Here is a 21,442-nt window from a genome sequence, read left to right as displayed (position 1 = left end):
CTGGTGCGCAGGCGCAGGCGGCCGCCGCCAAGTCCTCTTGCGCAGGCGCGTTGCTCGCTTCTCAGGGCAGACGCTCCCGAGGCGAAAGATTAATTTATTGAGGGCGGCGGAAACGGGGAGCGGCCGGAAAAAGGCGGCAAAGACGCCGCCTCTGCACACCTGTTGGCTCTCTCGGCTTTACCTGCGCTCGCGGTCACTCTTGATCACTCCGGGAGCGGCCCGTGGAGCTGAGGGAGGCCGAGGCGAGTTGGCGCCAGCGCACCTGCGCCCGTACGGTGGCCGGAAGGGACCAGAGGTGGTTCTGCCGGTGACAGTCGCGAGCCCCACCCTTTCCCCACGAGGCTGCGAAAACCGGGTGAGAAGCGGCGGCCGCGGAGTTCCCTCGCGCGGGGAGGGGAGTGGGCGCCGCGGGGTCGGGCTGGTGACTGTGGCGCCGCCCTCGGGGATTTGGTTTTGGGGAATGACTCTTACAGAAGCTGCCAGGGGACAAAATCCCCCATTTCCCTGGCCTCGGCTTTTCATTCATTTATTCATCCATTCATAACCTATGTACTGAGTGCCTGCTGCGTATCTGGTTGCATCCTGGGCAGGGGGGAAGGTGGTGAACAAAGTTGACTGAGCCCCAGTTCTTGTGGAGGTTAAACTTAATTGGGGAGGAGGCTAGACAGTAAAAGGAGGTAAAATAGATGAACATGTCGCTCCAGGTAGATATAGTATTGAAAAAGGATTATGCGAAAGGAGGGGGGCGCTGCTTTAACCATATGGTTATTAAGAGCATCCCTTGGGTGGCTGGGAAGGATGAGAAAGAGGTGGGAAAGCTCTGCTGAGAAGGTCTAGGTAAGAGACCTAGGTGAGGTCCACGTAGAAAAAGTGCTGGTAAGTAGACTGGATTTTGTTGAGAGGGTTGGGACGCCAGTGCAGGATTTTGAGCAGTGAGGTCTCTGTGATTTCGAGTTTCTCCCTGCCTGCTGAGTGGAGAATAGAGGTACAGTGTGTGGCAGGGAGGAAGCCACCTATAGGGAGGATTGTGCCTGAACCAGGGTGGGTGTGTCGGGTGGAGGAAGATGAGTCATTGGAGTCCCTGCCATGTCAGGGCACCGTTTTCTTGGTGAGTGGAACCCTGGCTTAGAAAGGGAAACCAGCTGTCATTTGGGGTCTTGCTAACTCCCTTTCTTTCCTCCAGCACACCTTCGACCCATCATGGGGACTGGTAATGCTGTTTTCCCCCTTTCCTAGCCTGGATTGTTCCCAGGTGGCTCCCAGATGACCATTCCTAGGCACCGTCCTTCTCATGAACTCCAGATATGTACTTTCATTCTGTCACCTAGCCCTATGCCCAACCTAAGGCCCAGCTTGCCTTAGAGGTAGTCCCAGAGCCGGACATTGATCTCCCGAGCTCAGGACTGGGCAGGGGGAGCCAAGGCCAGAGAGCGCATACAGGTTCTAAGTGGTCAGGGAAGGCACCCAGGAGGAGGTGGCCTGGAAGAGCTAGCAGGAACTCTACAGAGAACCCAGGTGGAGGGCAAGTGTTAATGAAGTAAAGTGGCATGATGACCAGGCCTCTTACTGCTTGTGTGATCTCTGACAGGTTCTTCCCCTCTCTGAGCTTCAGATTTCCCATCCGTAAAATAGGTATAATTGACATTCGCCTTTAGGACTGGGCCTCTGTGACAGGGTGGCCACTCACTGTTGACCCACTCAGATCTGAAGCATGGTCAGGGTGGTGGGAGCATCATTTGGTAGCAGGGTCAGGAACAGAGTCCCTCCGACAGTCCCAGCTGGGAAGTTCCTGCCCCTCAGAACTGGTCAGAAACACCTGCACACACATACCAGCCTGGGTGCCTCACTGAGAAGCTCTTAATTGACACAGAAAATCCTTACTCTTTTCCTTCACCTTTGACCATGGAAATCCTTAGCAACCCCTAAATGGATCCTTGTTGTTCTGGGGCAGAAAGAATTAGGGGAGCTACCTGCAAGGGAGCAAGGTATGGTGTTTGATGCCCTTATGCCTCTCCCCCAAATTGAACTGGTTGAATTACCTCTAAGCAACAAAAGGAACAATAGCTAATGTTTATTGAGCTCTTACTCTGTGCCAAATCCTATTTAAGCACTTTATAGGGATTAACTGGTTGAATTTTCACGACAGCCCTATGAGGTAGATTCTCTTTGTTTATCCCCATGTCACACAAGAGAGAGTTGACCAACAGGTTAAGTGGAGGGCCTGGGATTCAAGTCCCCCCTGCTGGCCCCAGAGCCTGTCCTCCTCCCTGAAAACATCTGCACAAACACAGATGGAATATTCACATCCTGTGCCACCTTCAGAAACAGAAGCGCAGGCTTGAGTGGCCTGTTGCCCATACAGCCCAAATTTGCCTTCGGATTTTTGCCACATTCCCCTCCTGCTGTCCTAGTACTCCCTGTGCCTTTGTTCCCCTAACATTTTCTGTGATGCACGATTCTATAACAGACCTGGGACCAGGAAAAATAATTGTTTTCAAAGACAGCATTAGGCCAATGGAGAAAGTTGGTCATGGAGTGTATATTAGAAAATAGTAATGTATCATTGTTAAATTTCCTGTGTTAAATTTTAGTTGCACATTGGATGTGTGAGAATGTCCTTCGGAGATTCATGTTGACGTCTTTAGGAGGGAAGGATCTGATTCCTGGAGCATACTCTCACATGACGTGTGTGCAGGAACACATACTCTCACAGAGATTAACCTGGCAAAATGTTAACAACTGGCAAAGTTAGAAGGAAATAGGTGTTCTTTGTACTATTCCGAAACTTTATTATAAATTTAGAAAGTGATGTATTTTAATGGAAACGAAAAAGTATTACCGCAATAAACAAAATAGATATAATAAAAGAAGCAAAATGAAAATAGTTGTTAACCCCTGTTAGGCTCTGGGCCTGAGGCCTGTTTCCCTCTTCGTTAAAAAGAGAGAGTGGTACGGTTGCCTGGGGGGCTCAGTCGGTTAAGCAGCTGACTCTTGATTTCTGCTCAGGTCTTGATCTCAGGGTCGTGGGTTCAAGCCCCACGTTGGGCTCCACTCTGGGCATGGAGACTATTTAAAATAAAAATAAATAAATAAAATAAAAATAAATAAAAATAAATAAAAAGTACACGTTCAGTGCCTCAGTCACACTAGCTATATTTCAACTGCTAAAACCCACGTAGATGGCACAGATAGAGAATATTCCATCATCACAGAAAGTTCTATTGGATGCATGGTCAGATTGGGTTTGAGTTTTTGGGAAGATGATTTCACAGGTGCATTTCACTCTTGTCTGGAGGCAGGTGGTGTTGGCTTTCTATTCTGGTGATGTGAAATCACGCAGTGGACGAGGGTACTGTCCCCTCATTGTCAGGTTCCCCATCAGTTTTGCTCCTTACGGTTTTGCAGCCTGTGGGGATTGTCATCTAAATCTGCCCAGTTATGGATAATCAGTTGGAATTCATCTACAAAACAGAACTTTTCCTCTTCCCCTCTTTATAATCTGGTAATTATGTGAGGGAAGTAGAATGAATGCTGTATTCTTTATTTGCCAGTTTTCAGCAAAATGAGCAGGGTGTGTTTTAGTACTATTATGAACGCATAGATTTTGTTATTTATTGTGTTTTGTTTGGTTTTGTTGTTTTGTTTTAGTGCTCATCTGTCACTTGGGCCCATGGGCGTCTCTTAGGGTCTGCTCCAAGTCCTTTGACTTAACCCTGATGGTTTTTAGAAGCTTCCTTGCTTTCTGGTCTGAGCAGATGCTCCTGGCTCAGCTTCTCTGGCCTGTTTTCTTCTCAGTTGTAGAATCAGCCATTCCTCCAGGAGTCCTCTCTTCTTTGTTGGGAAAATGATACTTAGAGGCCATTGGTGGTGTTCGGGGTGTTCACTACTGCTGTGGTGTTATTTCCTCTAGGCATTTTCAGCTGATAGCATTAGAAAAATTGGTTCTTGGGGCGCCTGGGTGGCACAGTCGTTAAGCGTCTGCCTTCGGCTCAGGTCATGATCCCGGGGTCCTGGGATCGAGCCCCGCATCGGGCTCCCTGCTCTGCGGGAGGCCTGCCTCTCCCTCTCCCATTCCCCCTGCTTGTGTTCCCTCTCTCGCTGTGTCTCTCTCTGTCAAATAAATAAATAAAATCTTTAAAAAAAAAAGAAAAGAAAAATTGGTTCTTTGTTTGACTAAGAAAAAATCCATCCATGAGTTTGTACGGATAATTCCAGTTCAAATTTAGTTCTGAGTTTTTACTTTTTGGATTTTTTTGTGTGTATTAGAATCTTTTTTTCTTTTGTGCTAGTTCCTAATGAGATAAACAATATTACTTATTTGCTATATCCACAGTGGCTTCCAAATAATATTACTATTATCATTTCCAATAACATGATTACTAAAAACTGTTGAAGATTTTCTTTTACAGTTCTTTCTATTCTTATTGTACATCCCAGTAGGAATATATGGTTCTATCACTGTATTTTATTTTATTTTATTTTTTAAAGATTTTATTTATTAAAGAGAGAGAGACAGCGACAGCAGGAACACAAGCAGGGGGAGTGGGAGAGGGAGAAGCAGGCTTCCCGCTGAGCAGGGAGCCCGATGCAGGGTTCGATCCCAGGACCCTGGGATCATGACCTGAGCCGAAGGCAGATGCTTAACGACTGAGCCACCCAGGTGCCCCTCTATCACTGTATTTTAAACTCTGCATAGATATATTGTTAGATTCATGGGTTTCATTTTACTCTTGATTTTTAGGGATTGCTTTCATTTTTATTTTCGTTTATGTTGATTTATTCCTTTTCCTAACCACATAAAGCATTTACATGGGTTCTAAACTTAAAACCATGGGGCGCCTGGGTAGCTCAGTTGGTTAAGCGACTGCCTTCGGCTCAGGTCATGATCCTGGAGTCCCAGGATCGAGTCCCGCATTGGGCTCCCTGCTCGGCAGGGAGTCTGCTTCTCCCTCTGACCCTCCTCCCTCTCATGCTCTCTGTCTCAAATAAATAAATAAAATCTTTAAAAAAAAAAAAAAAAAATAAAAATAAATAAACTTAAAACCATGAAACAGAGGGGGCGCCTGGGTGGCTCAGTTGGTTAATCGTCTGCCTTCGGCTCAGGTCATGATCCCAAAGTCCTAGGATCGAGCCCCACATCAGGCTCCCTTCTCAGTGGGGAGTCTGCTTCTCACTTCTCTTCCTCTGCCCCTCTCCCCCGACTTGTGTTTTGTTTTGTTTGTTTTTAAGATTTTATTTATTTATTCATAAGAGACAGAGAGAGAGAGAGGCAGAGGGAGAATGCAGGCTCCCCGCTGAGCAGGGAGCCCGATGCAGGACTCGATCCCAGGACCCTGGGATCATGACCTGAGCCGAAGGCAGATGCTTAACCATCTGAGCCACCCAGGCGCCCCCGGCTTGTGTTTTATATCTCTCTCTGTCTCAAATAAATAAATAAAATCTCCAAACAACAACAACAACATGGGATGCCTGGGTAGCTCAGTCGGTTAAGCGTCTGCTTTCGGCTCAGGTTATGATCCCAGGGTCCTGGGATCGAGCCCTGTGCTCAGCGGGGAGCCTGCTTCTCCCTCTGCCTGCCGTCCCCCTGCTTGTTCTCTCTCTCTCTGACAAATAAATAAATAAAATCCTTTAAAAAAAAAAAAAAACAGCAACCATGAAACAAGTTATATTTGGAGAGAATAATCCAGCTTCTCGTCCTGTCCTCACCACCCTTTTCCCTACTTCCCCTCATGGTAAGTATTTCTATTAGTTTTTAATTTCGCTTACCATTTTATTTATTATTCTTTTTTTTAAAGATTTTATTTATTTATTTGACAGAGAGAGACACAGCGAGAGAGGGAACACAAGCAGGGGGAGTGGGAGAGGGAGAAGCAGGCTTTCCGCTGTGCAGAGAGCCCGACGCGGGGCTCGATCCCAGGACTCTGGGATCATGACCTGAGCCGAAGGCAGATGCTTAACGACTGAGCCACCCAGGCGCCCCTATTAATTTTTATCTTAAAACTTTTATTGGTATAATAGCATACCACTGTAAGTAGTTTTATTACATAGTTAACTATGAAATACCTAACTATATGATAAAATACCATATAGTTATAGTATTACATGTTACAACAAATATTGCATGTTGTAAATAACACTTTACATAAAATGTGGCATTATAACCGTGTTTCATTATGGTCATGTAACAACATATAACATGTAATATTGTTAAAGTATTATTTTATCCTTTTTTTTTTAACTAGAAGGACACATATTAACATCTTCTCTTTCTTAGATAAAATGTAAACCACCTGCCCTCTTCTACACTTTTAGAAGCTCTGCAGATGGTGGGGTATCAGCCTTCTCTGTGACCCAGGTTGTTAGAATTTTTCCTGGGAGGTCCTAGGCTTTGGCCCCTGGTAGCTCTTCCCTAAGTGATAGCCAGGCTCGCAGTTGTCCTCTCACCCTCAATGAAGCTTTCTTCCTACCTTGATTTCTCAGTTTGAGAGTGTCTCTCAGGCAGGCACCTGCCACCCCATGCACAGGAGATGGAAATGGCCTCCAAGCGTATCACCCAGGAGACTTTCGATGCAGCCGTTCGTGAAAACATTGAAGAGTTCGAGATGGGGTCAGAGGACGCAGTAAAAGAGGCCGTGGAACAGTTTGAATCACAAGGTAGGGCACTGTGGCTCTGTCCCAGCTCTGGTCTGACTCTTTGCCCAAAAGTCACTTCCAGTCCACAGCTCTTAACGTGCAAGAATGATTTCCTGCCATGGCTCTCTCTTGCCTGGCGTGGCAGCCCTGGGCCCCGTCGCCCTGTCTGCGTTCTGCCCTGAGCAGGCTGGCCACCTTCTCCCACTTTGTTCTTGTCCTCCCTCTACTTGCCTTGACCCCCCACCCAGACATCTGCAGGGCTGAATCCTTCAAGGTGGGTCTCATTTTAATTGCCACTTCCTTGAAGAGGTTTTCCTGACTACCTCCCAAGAAACAGGGCCACCTACCTCCCTGCCTCACCTACACTCCAGCTTGAGTTCATGGAGGCAGAAGGGGGTGTTGGTCACCAGCCTGTGGAAACACCAGCCTATGGGGGACAGTGGTTAAGAGGGGACTATTTATTTACAGTGGTGTGGGCAGGGTTAGGAGACCTCCCCGGCCCCACAACAGGCCATGGCTGGGGGTGGGGAGTCATCTGGCAGAGGCAGAGGCAGGGAGATGGGAATAAATATCCCACCCTCCCATTTCTTCTAATCTGAAGTCCTCTTCCCCATTGGTCAAGCCCGGTCAGACTTGAGAGGGCAAGGGAGCTCAGGGGCCCAGCCTCAGAGGTCAGAGGCTGGTGTCCCCGGCACAGAGTGGGATATAGGATATAGATACTGGCCAGGGACTGGAGGAGTACCCAGATGTGTCTTGTGCAGTGGAGGCTTCCCTAGGGGTGCCAGGGAGGGTGGGGGTGCAGCCAGGTGGTATGTGCAGCCAGGGTGGTATTCTACCTAGCCCACCAGGTAGAGTGTGTCTCGCCACAGTGATGACCTGCAGCCTCACTACTGCTCTGCTCCCAGTGGTTGGACAGGGCCAAGGGGCAAAGACAACCCCTCCATATCCTACATCCCTTGTATGAATGTGGCTGCTGGGCCCTGGCAGGGAAGGGTTGGGATGGGGAGCTGGGCAGACCCCGCAAAGGCCTCCAGAGTGGGGTGGTCCCAGGAGAAGGGATGTGAGGTATGTTCTGGCAGGCCTGTGGGGATGATGGCTGTCACTTGTTTCCTGACCTCTCCCCCGCCCCCCACAGGGGTTGATCTGACCAACATTATAAAGCTGGCACCCAGAGCCTCTGCAGATGGATCCCAGGAGCCTACACACGACATCCTACAGGTAGGAAGGGGTGGCCCATGTGGGCATGGCTGACCTTACACATGTCATTCCACGCACATCACTGTTTAACAGTCTGTTAGGGGCACCTTTCCACTGGTTCCCAGATGACAGATGCAGGTTCTGAAGGGCAGGCACCCAGCGTGTACATGGGAGCCTGAGCTTGCAGCCAGGGCTCCCTGAGTCCATATCTGAGAGCCCTTTTGGGATGGATAGTGCTCAGGTTGTCCCCGGTGTTGGCAGCCTTGGGACAGAGGGCACCATGGAGGAGCCTCCTAACCACTAAGTTTTCTCAGAGATGGACAGGAATTACAGAAAGAGAGTGGAATCACAATAAGGCTGTCACCTGTTGAGCACTGACTATTCACCAGCACATTATATAGCCTGCCCCTTTAGCACTAAAACTGGCCTGTGAGGTAGGTGGTGTCATCTCTTACTTACTGATGGGGTAACAGAGGCCCAGAGCCTACCCTCACTCTCCAGCACACAAACAAGGAAGGTAAAGGTCACAGGGGTTAAATGCTATTGGTAAAAAGGCAAAGGCTGTGGTGTTTATTGAGAATTGACTGTGGAGTCAGTTCTGGGCAAGGTGCTTTCTTTGTGCTATCTCAGTTATTCTCCCAAAGACCCCTGCAAGGTGGGGATTATTATTCCCATTTTACAGATGGGTAATCCAAAGAGAAAAAAATGATCTACCTGACAGCAAGAGAGAGTAAAGTGATAAAAGAGGAAGTTGGAGAACACAGCCCTAGGTATGAACCCAGCTCTGCCTAAGGCAAGGTATTTACTTCTCTCTGCTCTCAGGGTCCTCACCATCTCCTGCCTCATGGAGGTTTTGAGAAAATTATCTCCTTGTTTTAACTTATTTGCTAGTAAGAAAGGAGTTTGTTGTCTTGGCAGTTTTTTTATTGGGTTGTTCATCTTGTTTTTATTGATTTGTAGATGCTCTTTACATATGAAGGGTCTCAGTAACAATAGTCTTTCGTAACTGAGTACTTCTTAAGTGCTCAGCATTGTGTTAAATTCTTTTTTTTTTCTTTTTTAAGATTTTATTTATTTATTTGACAGAGAGAGACACAGCGAGAGAGGGAACACAAGCAGGGGGAGTGGGAGAGGGAGAAGCAGGCTTCCTGCAGAGCAGGGAGCCCGATGCGGGGCTCGATCCCAGGACCCTGGGGTCATAACCTGAGCCGAAGGCAGACGCTTAACGACTGAGCCACCCAGGCACCCCAGCATTGTGTTAAATTCTTAAAACATGGGACACCTGGGTGGCTCAGTCTAAGGTTAAGCATCTGCCTTCGGCTCAGGTCATGGTCCCAGGATCCTGAGATCAAGCCCCGCATCGGTTTCCTTGCTCAGCGGGGAGCCTGCTTCTCCCTCTGCCTGCCGCTCTCACTGCTTTTGCTCGTTCACTCTCTCTCTGACAAATAAATAAATAAAATCTTTAAAAAAATAAAAAAATAAATAAAACATATTATCTCAATCTGTTGTTAGCCCATTTTGCTGATCAGGAATCTGAGGCTCCCTAAAGATAAATGACTCACTTGTGGTCACAGCCAGTGAGGGGCAGAGCTGGGACCCAGACCCAGGTCCCTCTCCCAGGGAAATCAAGCTGGGAACAGCTCTGCTGTCTTCTACCAGCAGTACAGAAAACTCCTTTGTTCACAACCTTTGCTTTTTTATTCTTCTTAATTCGACTTTTAAATTTTATTTTTCATTACTGAAGAACAACGTGAACATGTTCTTGGCATAAAAGATTCAAGCAATACTCAAGCATTTATAGCAAAATCTGAAAGTCCCTGTCTCGTCTCTCCCACCAAACACCTTCTTTCCCTTCCCGTGTGGGAGGCGCCACACACATTGGGTTTCACATCCTCCCAGCCTTACTCTCACCTTGCAGTTGAACCAGCCCCTTCTCATTCCACGGCGGCATTGACCTCTGCTGCCGTGGCTCCGACGTGTGAACAGTGCTTATCTGTAGGAGAAAGATTCAACTCTGTGATGCCTTTTGAAATGAGTCTACCAGAGTCAGGAAATTTGTTGCACACAGACTTGTAGAAAAAAAAAACAAAACAAGAAGTCTTGGAACTCTCTAAGGAGAAGGTGAGCTGGACTGGTTTTATGTGTGAGGAGTTTCAAATCCAAGCCGTCAGTCACAGAGAAAGTGACCCCCGGGTTGGTGGACAAAGCCCCCATCACCATGCTGAGTTGTCGCAGGTGGAACACAGCTGACTCTGCCACCTTCACTTTAGCGACTGTCCTCTCCTCAGCCACTCCTGGGGTCTGGGGTCTCAGGCAGCACCTAGGGACTGTGAAGACCACCATCTTAGCCAGCCAGCACAGAGACTTGCCTTCCTGATGCCATCCAGGACAAGAGGAGATTCCCCACAAACTGGATGGAGACGAGTGTGTGGATTGTGGCCATTATCTTTTCTTCTCTTACCTGACTAAACCCAGAGTGTTACAACTCCAGCACTGTGCGTCTTAACGGCACTTGGGCCATTTGGGCCAGCTTTTTAGGTTTCTTGCCAGGTTCCTGCTCAAATGCTACGTCCTCTGTTTTTGGTTTATGGTAAAATATAACACAAATTCACCATCTTAACCATTTCTAAGTGGATGGTTCAGTGACACGAAGTATATTCACGTTGTTGCGCAACCATCCCCATCATCCATTTCCAGGACTTTCTCATCTTCCCAAACTGAAACTCTGTGCCCATTAAACACTAACTTCCTATTCCCCTCCCCTAACCCCTTTCACCCACAGTTCTACTTCCTGCCTCTGTGAATGTGACTCCTCTAGGGACTCCTATAAGTGGAATCACAGAGTATTTGTCCTTTTGTGGCTGGCTTCTTTCACTCAGCATAATGTCCTCAGGCTTCATCCATGTTGGAGCTTGGGTCAGAATTGTGGTCCTTGTTGTGGCTGAATAATATTCCATCGCGTGGATGGACCCCATTCTGTTTATCCATTCATCCATGAATGGAAAGTTGGGTTGCTTCCAGCCTTTGTCTACTAGAATTAATGCTGCTGTGAACACGGATATACAGACATCTCTTTAAGACTGCTTTCAGTTCTTCTGGGTATATGCTTGGAAGTGGGATTGCTGGATCATGTGGTAATTCCATATTTACTTTTTCGAGCATTTCCCTAATGACTAGCAATGTGGACCATCCTTTTGTCTGCCTAGTGGCCACCAGTGTATTTTCTTTGGCAAATGTCCATTCAAGGCACATTCTCTGCTTTTAGCCTATTAATATTCTGTGTCATTGCAACATATACTCAGTTAAGTCCAGCTCAGGGACGGTGAGCCAACAGGCATCCTTGCCATTCCGGGCAGTGGTGGCTAAATCACAGCCCTCTGGCTTGGGTTGATGGCATCTGTAGAGCTGCCCTCCCTGGGGCCTGGGACCAGTGATTTCGTAAGCCCCAGGAGGCTTGGGTTCATCTTGGGCCCATTGCTGAAGGCAGGTCTGGAGCATGGAATTGAACGGCAGCTAGACTTGGATGCCCTTTTCAAATTGTTTCCTCTCGTTATTACTGTTTTTCCCCCCAGGGACTTTGAATTGAATTTGGGTAGATCAATAGTGTGTGTGGTGTGATTTCATTTGGCAGATAAATATTTGTGGAATGAATGAGAGAGAAACAGGAGGCATCTGTATGGGCCGGTCTGGCAAAGGTAACTTTCACCTTCCTTGGAGAGGTGGCCACTGGAGGGTATGTCGATTAGTTTTAGTTGCATAGTAAGCAACCCAAAACAACAGCCATTTTCTTGTACCTTATGGTTCGGCTGGGTGAACTGAGCTCAGCCAGATGGTTCCGAGGGTCTGGCTTGGAGCATCTTGCCATGGCAGCTAGGGCTGGAGCGTTGACTGTGTCTGCACTCACGTGTGTGGCTCCATGGAGGGACCCTGAGAGAGCTGGGTCTCTCCATCTCTCTGTGGCCTCTGAAGCTCGAAGCTCCTAGTGTGGAAGCTACCACGGCTGGACTGAATTTCCATCACAGGCCTAGATCCCAGGAGAGGGAATGTCACGGGGGCAGCCCTGTCACTGTGGAACCTCTTTGGGCTGAGCTGACACTGAAGTTTCTCCCGTGTCCTCTAGGCCCTGGATGACCTGCAGGAGTCCGTGGCCCGCTCTCGCCCCCAGGAGGTGTCCGCGCACCTTGCCCGCTTTTTTGAGCAGTGCAAGCAGCATGAGGCTTGCCGCTTCCTGGCAGCCCAGAAGGGGGCCTACCCCATCCTTCTCGCCGCCTGGAGGCTTGCTATAGCAAGTGACCAGGGCCTCCTGCTCCAGGCCCTCAACGCCCTGTCAGCCCTGACCGATGGCCAGCCCGATCTCCTAGACACCCAGGGCCTGCAGCTGCTGGTGGTCACACTGGCCCAGAATGCTGACGCAGCCGATCTGACCTGTTCTGGGATCCGCTGTGTGTGCCATGCCAGCCTGAAGCACGAGCAGAATCGGCAGAGCCTGGTGAAGGCCGGTGTGCTGCCCTTGCTGACCGGTGCCATCACCCGGCATGGTCACTGTGCTGACGTGGTCACGGAGGCCTGCTGGGCCCTCCGAGTCATGACCTTCGACGATGATATCCGTGTGCCCTTTGGCCATGCCCACGACCATGCCAAGATGATTGTGCAGGAGAATGGAGGCTTGAAGGTGCTCATTGAGGCCACCAAAGGTAGGAGCAGGTGTGAGAATGAGAGTTGGGTTTTAGGACTGCTTCAGGCATGGCTGGCTCCAGGCTCCACTTGCCTCTTTTGGCTTACTACCACCCACATGGCAGCCCTGGTGGAATAGTGTCCTTACTTCTGGTTGCTCTAGGAGAGTTCCAAGCCAGGGCTCATTGGCCAAGACCAGATCTTGTGCCCATCTCTAAAGCCATTTGAGGAAGGGGCTTGGCTCTGTGCACCCACACAGACTGAGAGCACACGGAAAGGAGAGCTCCCCAAAGGGACAAATAAGGGTGTTTCCCAAAGATGGGGGAGTGTGGCTGGTCCCCGGTAGAGGTTTACACTTTGGTTCATACTTAGCCTCAAATTGTTATGCACGTACATGTTCCTGACTGGGATGACCAAGGCAAGCCAGCCATAGGAGCTCACAGCGCTGATGTTCAGACCTGAAATTCCCTGCCCCCTGTCCACTGTACCCACCAGAAAAGGCCTGACTCTGGTCTGGTGCACAGAAGGTGCTAGAAGAATGAGTTCTTCCCAGCCTGCCTGTGGCTCTGGCTCTATAGCTAGGCTTGTTTGTGTGACTCTGGCCCTGTCTTCCGGAGAGGCAGGCCTGCCTCAGTCTCATACCTCTGGAGAGGGTGAAAACAGGCCCAGCCATCTGCGAAGTCGAGCTGCTTCTCTGAGGGGGAGTTTACATCTTTCTCGTTTGTTGACAGAGCTCCTGTCCGTCAGGGTTCTACCAGAGAAGCAGAACCGGGGGTGGGTGGGTGGGTGTGTGTGTGTGTGTGTGTGTGTGTGTGTGTGTCAAGGAATTGGCTCATGTGCCCAAGGGGCTGGTGAGTCTGAAATCCATGGAGCAGGCTTGGGCAGGAGCCAACACCACAGTCCTCAGGTGAGCTTCTTCCTCTTCAGGAAGACCTCAGTTTCCCTCTTAAGGCCTTCAGCTGACTGGATGAGGCCCACACTCAGACCATCAAGGGTCATCTTGAAGTTAGCTGATCATAGATGTCACTACATCTAGAGAATACCTCCCCCCAGTATTAGTGCTCATGGCATTGCTGGGGGCTGCACTCTGACCAGGGGGCCATACCAGCTGACTGTCACAGAGCTCTGTATAAATTAGGGTTGTCCACTCCCCCCCACCCTTCCACCCCGGCCACCCCCCATGTGAGCCTCAGTGCAGGCCTCTCCTCCCTGGGGCCTCTAAGCTTCGTCTTCGGCATCTGTGTTCAATTTTGCCCAGGTCAACTCTATCCATATGTCCCTCTACGGTTTCTGGGTTTCCCGTTGCACTTAGAAAGGTCATTCCCACCCCAAGAACATAAAAATAGTTTGGATGTTTTATTATAGCACTATTATGGTTTTCTTTTTTTAGTTGAGCTCATCAGTTGGTCTGGAATTTATCTGGGACACCGCGTGGGGGAGGGCGAGTTCGCGTGTCTTCTCCTGCGGCCAGCAGGGAGCACTGCAGGCCCGGGCGGCCCTGGTGTTCAGTGGGGCTCTCCTGGTGCGTGTGGCCGCCCTGCCTGGCAGAAGGGCCCCGCTTCCCAGGTGGAACAGGATTTGTACCAGGACCGCTGGCTTCTGGTTCCAAGCTGGGACTGGTTCTCTCCCTGTCCTGCCCCCAGTGGTTCCTCTCCCTCTCCACAGCATTCTCTGACAACCCCAGGGTCCTGAGTGAGCTCTGCAGCACCCTATCCCGCCTGGCCGTCCGCAACGAGTTCTGCCAGGAGGTCGTCGACCTTGGGGGCCTCGGTGTCCTGGTGGCCCTACTGGCCACCTGCAGTGACCACCAGGTGGGTGTCCAGAGCCGTCTTAGGGTGTGAAGCGCCCCTCACTTGGATTTCGATTTGTCATTTCTCTCAATGCCACAGGAAGGTTCCAGACTTCCCAGTGAACTCTGCCCCCTTGAGCCCCAGCCACCCAGACAAGCTTGAATCAGAACATACCGGCCCTGTCTGCTGACCCTGGAAGCAAAGTGCAGTTTTCACTCCTCATTGACCCCAGGGCAGGAAGTAAAGTTTTGGGAGAAAACAAATCCACCCACCCTGTCTTACTATCCTTTAACACCTTTGTATTTTCTACCAGCAGTGGGAGGAACGTGAGTGGGTGTTGACAGGGGCTGGCCCAGCCCCCAGCTCAGGGGTGTGACGCTTGAGTGAGACAAATCCTTAGTGCCTTGGTTTCCCCATCCATAAAATGGGGCAGGGACCCCTATTCATTATTCTTTCATTTAACAGCCACTTAATCCCCTCTCTACATGCCTGGCTTAGGGCGGGAGTACCTCCCCGTCCTTTGGCAGCAATGGTCCTATTGCCCCCAACCCCAGAAAGCTGTATTTGAACCGGCTTAAGCTCATGAGGGAATGCATTTTGTTTGTACTCCTGGACAGTCGGGGGTGGGTGGAGGCTTGGTTTCCCTCCCACCGCTTTCTCTTTCTCTTTCACAGCTCTGCCCCTCACTGGGGCGGTCAGCAGTCCCAGCAGCATCTGGTCAGCTGTCCTCAGCTCAGGACCTGGGGACTCAGCTATGGCCAGGGGACCCTGGGCTTTGATTCCTGGCCTGAGTCGCATGCCCCCTCCGTGTGTGAGGGGTGGGTGTCAAGGCTGTCCAAATGCCTGGGCTGGGCACAGGTGGACTAATCCACAGGGTCCACCTCCCTGAGCCTCTCCTGCCATCACAGGCTGCCCGCATGCCCCAGGGTGGCCCCACCTGTTGTTCAGACAGCGGAACAACAGACCCTCCCTCAAGACTCGGCCCCCCCCCCTTACAAACCAGCAACCAAGCAGTTAGTGTCTGGCACAGCGCAGGAGGACGAGCTAGCCAGAGCTGACCCCCACCTTACCCTCCTGTAGGACCTTGTGAAGCAAGTGTTGAGTGCCCTGTGGGCCATCGCAGGCAACGATGATGTGAAGGACGCCATTATTCGTGCTGGCGGGACAGAGTCCATCATAGCCGCCATGACCCAGCACCTGGCCAGCCCCCAGGTACCTACCCCAGGCAGGGGGCGCAAGAGGTGGGGCACAGTGGCTGGAGTCCCAAATCAGTATCTGGGTTCACCTGGTGCTCTTCCCCATTTCCTCAAGCAGGGCTAGGGCTGGGGTGGGGCCCGCGAGAGGCCTCGGTGGAGACCGTCCCCCCTAAGAGCGTGGTTGAGGTTTTTATCATTCCTCTTATTACTGATCTGGTATATACACGGGCTGGCAGCGGTCTCTCCAGGGGAAACTGCAGGGCACTCACCTGGGGAATTAACAGTGGCAGCCACGGCAGGCCCTCTGGGTGATGAGCATCTGACTGTCTCCGCCATCCCTGTGACCCCCCACAGGTCTGCGAGCAGAGCTGTGCGGCCCTGTGCGTCCTAGCCCTGCGAAAGCCAGAGAACAGCCGGGTCATCATGGAGGGCGGCGGGGCCCTGGTCGCACTGCAGGCCATGAAGGCGCACCCGCGAGAGGCTAGAGTACAGGTGGGCCTGTGGGCAGGAGGGCGGGGCAGGACCCAGGCCCTCCCTGTCCCCATCCCCATCCCAGCCCTCTCAAAGTCTTTTTCCTTCCCAGCCCCCGAAGGTATCTACTTCCCATCCGTGAAAATGCACCCAGTTCTCTCCATAGCTGTCTTCCTCTTCCTTTGCTCTTCCAGTGTTGATTTTTTTCCTCTCCTAACAGTTCCTTCAGAAGGATAGGAAGAGGAGGAGGAGATGGGAGGAGAGCAGGTGGAGATCTGCTGGGACTTTTGGAAGATTCCCTGCTATCCATGGGCTGCCTCCCCCACTCCCACCTCGCACACCCTCCCAGCACAGGGGCCTCCTTGCTGGTCCTCAGACACACCAGGCTCTGTCCCACTAGGGGTCTTCGCTCCTGATGGTGTCTCCTCTGGAACACTGCTCTTGGCTCACCCATCACCTTACCCATTCCTCACCACCCTGGCTGGGCAGTCCCTCACACCCTCACACCTCACCTACTATTTGTCTTCTAGTCTCCCAATGGTGGGGTGCTTTGTGGCACCCACACATGGCAGATAAACAGGGCACAGATGTTGGTGAACGAGTGATGATGTAATTGACAGGTGGGCCCTGTGCACAACCCCCTCTTCCCCACTGTCTCTCTGCCCTCCTTTCCTGGGGCCCCTGCCCAGGCTCTTGCCAGCCACAGGGGAATCTTGCTCTGAGACTGAGGGTCCCACACTTGAGGGATTAGCCACACCTGCCAAGCACTTGACTGCCTGAGCTTCAGTTTCCTCGCCTGGGAGTTGGGGGAATTAGCCCTGCTTCCCAGGGTGACTGAGAGGATAAAGTGGGGAGATGAATCTAGCCTCATGAGTCACAGTGTAAGCACCTACCGTATGTTGGTTGTGATCACCTTTGCCTGTTATGTTATGATGGGGGCCCTGAGGTCAGAGTGGACCCCACCCACCAGTGCACAGCCCCTCACCTTCAGTTCTTCCTCCCAGAAACAGGCCTGCATGCTGATCCGTAACCTGGTGGCCCGCAGCCAGGCCTTCTCACAGCCCATCCTGGACCTGGGGGCTGAGGCACTCATCTTGCGGGCCCGTGCCACCCACCGTGACTGCGAGGACGTGGCCAAGGCTGCCCTGCGGGACCTTGGCTGCCATGTCGAGCTGCGAGAGCTGTGGACTGGCCAGAAGGGCAACCTGGCGCCGTGACCTCAGGTTCAGTCTGGGCCATGGCTCTGGGTGAGTTATGTGACTCAGGAACAGGGAGGAGGTCCGTGTCCTGCCACTCTAGTCCCTGGATTCCAACCCCACTCAGTGAGGGGTGTTTTCTGATGGGTACCAGGTACAGGCTAGGGTGGGAAGGGAGCATTGGTGAAACATTTACACAGCAGAAAGCAGCCCCTGGGTCCTGGCCTCCCTTCACCTTATTCTCCGGGCCGGCTGACAGCATTGGCGTTACCCATCCTGCCCTCCCACCACCACCCCGTGCCCTTTCCTACCAGAAGGGCCTCCTTAGTATTGCTTGGGGGCAAAGTGCTAACTGAAATGTGGGGTCCACGCCGGCCGGTCTCACAGGAGGTTGGGTCCACCCCGCTTCGGCTCCTACAAGTCTGTTTTCTCCCCTGCTCATCTCTCACTTGTAATATGGCTTGTAGGTGCCTTGCTCTGCTGGACGGAGGGCAGGGACCAAGCTCTTCTGCCTCCAGGGGTCCCAGGCCCGCCAGTACTGCCCAGTAATAAAAGACTCTGTTAGTTGAACAATGGAGGGATCTCTTCCATAGCGCGGTGGAGTATGGGTGCTGCCTCCAGTGGCCTCAGAGAATGGGAGAGGGGCAGACGTCTGGGGAGGCCATGGGGTCGCTGAGGAAAGCAAAGGGGTTTTGAGAACAGCCTGGGATATATGATCTGCTGTTACTCCCAGACAGCCAGTCTGCTGGGGCCATGGTTCACACCTGGGGCCTTGGCCCCAAGGCCATTGTTTCTGATTATATCTCACTCAGCTCTGTGGCCTTGAGCTAGTGATGTAATCTCTCTGAGCCTTGATTTGATCCTCTGTGAAATGGGGAGAGGGGAAATAGAACCCGCTCTGAGGGGTGTGCAAGCAGAGCTGGGCACATGGGAGGCACCCGATTGTCTTAGCTTCACCACCTCCATTCACCCTAGAAGGACTATCCTGTACTTGTCTGCCTGGCTGCTTGAGGTCATAGCTCGCCAGGTGGCTTGGGCAGCCTGCCTTCCTTCTTGAGCCTCAGTTTCCCATCTATAGTATGGACATCACTGTTGCTGCCCCAAATACCCCCACTGTCCCCCCAAAGTGTTCTGGGGGTCCCTAGGCAGCTGTGCCTGGCAAACCCCAGTGCTCCTCTGCATTACACTGCATTTACATGACTTGGGGGTCATGTCGGGGTCACCTGCCAGCTTGTGCATCCCATGTGGCCCAGTCAGGGTTGGGTAACTTCAAGAGTCCTGGTGGGCTCCAGGCACGGTACCTGACCTCTCCAGCCCACACACTGGGAGCCCCTCACCTCTTTTGGAACACCCAGCCCACTGCTTGTCATTCATCTCCCCTAGCTTGAGGAGGGCCTGAATTTTGTCCTTGATATCAGCTCAAGCCCTTTCCTAGAAGCCTCCTAATTTCCATGGCTAATGTGAATAGCTGGCGGGGGTGGTAGCATCACCCTGGTCCTAACTCCCTGTGGTGGCAAATTGTTCCCTACTCCTGGCTGGGAGGGCCTTGCCAGCTCAGGGGGGCTGACATGAACCTCTGACCCGGTCATCCCCCACCGGGAACTCACCCAGTATGTAGAAGGATCTTGCACCTGCTTCAGGCTGCCTTGCCTTGACTTCTGCCACCCATGTGACCTCAGGGTAGTCTGTACGCCCTGTGAGCCTCATGTATCATCATCTGTCTTGTGGGAGGTGGGTGGTGCCAGCCCATTTCTGGGGAAGCCTGAGGTGTTCTTCCTGTAATTCCTGCCCCAGCTCTGCTCTCGATCTGCCCAAGGCTCCCCATTGCCCTCTCCATAAAACCAACTGTCCTCCAGGCCCTGCCCACCTCCCAGCCTCATGTTCCCTACATTGTCTTCTAGTTGTCTTTCTAGCCACATCAGCTTCCCCCCCGTAAGGCCTTTGCACATGCTGTCCTTGCCTGAAGCACCTCTCCCCCAGCCCTCCCCATGGCTGGCTCCTCCCTGGCACAAGGTTCTAGCTCACATGTTGCCTCCATGGGGGAGATCCCCTTCTGTTGCCCTTCACTGGTGCCCTGGTCCCATCACCTCTGTGCTGTGTCACTGAGCTCTGAGCCTATGCTGGTGTGCTTTTGTGTTTGTCCTCTACTGCCCATGAGTTGCATGTAGGCAGGCTCCTGTCTCCCTGCTCTGCTCCAGGTTCCTGTAAATGTTTTTGAATATACACCTAAATAATAAAGGGGTGGTTTGGAGGGAAGGCCTAGTGCTCTGCTCCCCTGAGCTCCTGGCCAGCCTTCCTACAGCTGCAGGCTGCTCTGGGGAGGCAGGGCTCCAGCTTATCAGTCCTTTCCACCTTAATCCGAAGAATGGGGCTTCGTCAGTGGGCGTGGCTCAGGGGCTGTTTGGAAATCCACAGGGTTTGCAGGCATATCATTGAGGTTGGCCAAGCCTGGGTTCCAGTCCCTGCTCTGCCACCTCAGGTGAACCTCAGCCTCCTCTCCTGAAAACAGATTAAGTGGATTGCTACACAGGACCACAGCCCCCAGCAAGGCCCACGGCCCCTCTCTGAGTGCTTGCCATCCTCGTTGATGACATGGAAACCGGCGCCCGGGAGAAAACCGCTGCAAGGGAGGGGCCCGCACATTCAGGCTGTGCCCGTACCGTGCAGCCTCTCTGAGTCTCTGGGAGGCTGAGTAAAACTGCCTTGAAACCAGCTGGGCGTGGTTGACATCACTGTTGCCTTCAGCAGGTATCCCTCCAGCCAGGGAAGGACCCAGGGTCCTGGCTTATGAACACATCTTTGAGAGGCAGGGCCTACAAACCCCATTTTCCAGATGAGAAATAGACTCGCCAGCCTTTGAGGGGCCTCCGTGGGATGAGAACCCAGCTTGGCCTGCCTCCACGCCCCTCCTCTCTTGCCAGCGTTGCTAACCTGACCTTGGGCAAATGGCTCTCTGGCCTCTGTTGATTAAGCCCTGTCACTCTGCCCAGGCCTGGCTCATAGCCATCATGTCAGATGATTCCAGGGATCCCCGAGAGGTAGAGGAGACTGGGGGGCAGAGAGACAGTGTCCTGCCCAGAGCCAGCCAGGCTGACACGGAAGAGCTGGGATCCCAGGCACCCTGGCCAGGCACAGCTGAAGTGCCCACAGTGGGAGTGTCAGTTGCTGATGCCAAGGGGCATTACTGGCCATTGTTGGAAAGGCAGCAGGGAGCTTGGCCGGCGCCAGCATGCTGACAAGCAAACAGAGGCCAGAGCCCAGGCATTGCCTTTGGCACCCTCAGGAAAGGCAGCCTGGTGTTGGGCTGCTGCCTGACCCTTGCCTCAGTTGGCACTGTCCCTAGGGGTATCCTGGGACCTTCCAGGAGCTTGCTGCCTCCCTCCCAGGGCCTGGCAGGTGGGTGCTGTGAGTAGGGACTTCTGTAGCATAAATATCTCCCTCTCTGGGTGGCAAACCCCACCCATAGTTGGTCTATGTCCACATCCCATGAAGCGCTATTTACAGAAAGGGAAACAGGCCCGGAGAACAGTTTATCCATCACCAACACTCAGCAAGTGCTGGCTGTGGACCAGCGAAGTTGTGAGTGTTTTAACTTCCATTCATCTCGTTAGTGCTGCCTTCAACCCTGGGAGGTAGTTGGAGAAACTAAGTCAGAGAACTTGAGTCACTTGCTGAAGGTCTGGTGGCCAGCAAGTAAAAAACAGCAGAGATTCAAACCCGGCTTCCGGCCCTTTCAGCAAGGAACACTTGTAGTATGAGGATCAGTTTTCTCATCTGCAGAGTAGGTGCTGTCCCCTACCCCCACCACCTAGAAATTCGGTCCTGAGATGGTATTTGGCCCAGTAAGGACCTGACACCCATTGTGTGTTTAGTGGACCTCAGTGTCCTCTTGTCCAGAGAGCAGAATGGAGACCAGGGCCTGGAAGTTGGCTGGGGAGCAAACCTGGGAAGCGGGGAGGTACGGGAGAGAGGCCCAGGTGGGAATATCATGGGAATATTGTGAGTCAGATGGTGGCCTCAGGCTAGTGACATCAACAGTGTGAGCCTCAGTGTTTTCCCTGTCCTCCATAGTCCTCCATATAGTCCTCCATACCGGGAGCCCTTCGAGATGTTGTGGATTAAGCACAGGGGGCTTGCCCAGCCCTGAAATGTGAACCCTTATTAAGGCCTAGCTTCGGTTTGCTCCCTCCCAGCATTCCCTGGTTCTGAACTTGATCTCCACCAACCCTAGCCAGTGCCTAGAGGAAATAAGAGCCAGTATCTGGGAACATTTGTAACCCTCTCC

General features: G+C 52.0%; 2 protein-coding genes across 6 annotated transcripts in view; one reads left to right on the top strand and one right to left on the bottom strand.

The window, feature by feature from the left end:
* SUGP2 (SURP and G-patch domain containing 2) overlaps positions 1 to 200 on the bottom strand; it is a 34,146-nt gene extending 33,946 nt beyond the window's left edge. Inside the window, exon 1 of the mRNA XM_034997621.1 lies at positions 182 to 200. The gene's annotated coding sequence lies outside the window, so the exon portion shown is untranslated. The remainder of the gene's footprint in view (positions 1 to 181) is intronic.
* ARMC6 (armadillo repeat containing 6) lies at positions 33 to 20,022 on the top strand. 5 transcript variants are annotated; one of them, XM_034997636.1, is made up of 9 exons: positions 33 to 355; positions 6,481 to 6,654; positions 7,769 to 7,851; positions 11,951 to 12,524; positions 14,170 to 14,315; positions 15,375 to 15,506; positions 15,845 to 15,982; positions 16,966 to 17,208; positions 19,667 to 20,022. In XM_034997636.1, exons 2-8 carry the CDS (start codon positions 6,528 to 6,530, stop codon positions 17,176 to 17,178), a joined length of 1,413 nt encoding a protein of 470 aa, XP_034853527.1. In that variant the 5' UTR covers positions 33 to 355; positions 6,481 to 6,527; the 3' UTR covers positions 17,179 to 17,208; positions 19,667 to 20,022. The 5 variants fall into 5 exon arrangements, with proteins under 5 accessions (XP_034853527.1, XP_034853528.1, XP_034853530.1 ...); XM_034997637.1 differs by lacking the exon at positions 19,667 to 20,022 and adding an exon at positions 17,625 to 17,727; XM_034997639.1 differs by lacking the exon at positions 19,667 to 20,022 and having other exon boundaries at positions 6,503 to 6,654; positions 16,966 to 17,727.
* Positions 20,023 to 21,442: the final 1,420 nt, after the last annotated feature.

The sequence above is a fragment of the Mirounga leonina genome, unplaced genomic scaffold (genome assembly GCF_011800145.1).
Source record: "Mirounga leonina isolate KUSES-001 unplaced genomic scaffold, KU_Mleo_1.0 Mir_94, whole genome shotgun sequence".
Lineage (NCBI taxonomy): Eukaryota > Metazoa > Chordata > Mammalia > Carnivora > Phocidae > Mirounga > Mirounga leonina.
Note: the sequence above shows the minus strand (reverse complement) of the source record. Positions and strands in the feature narration are given on the sequence as shown.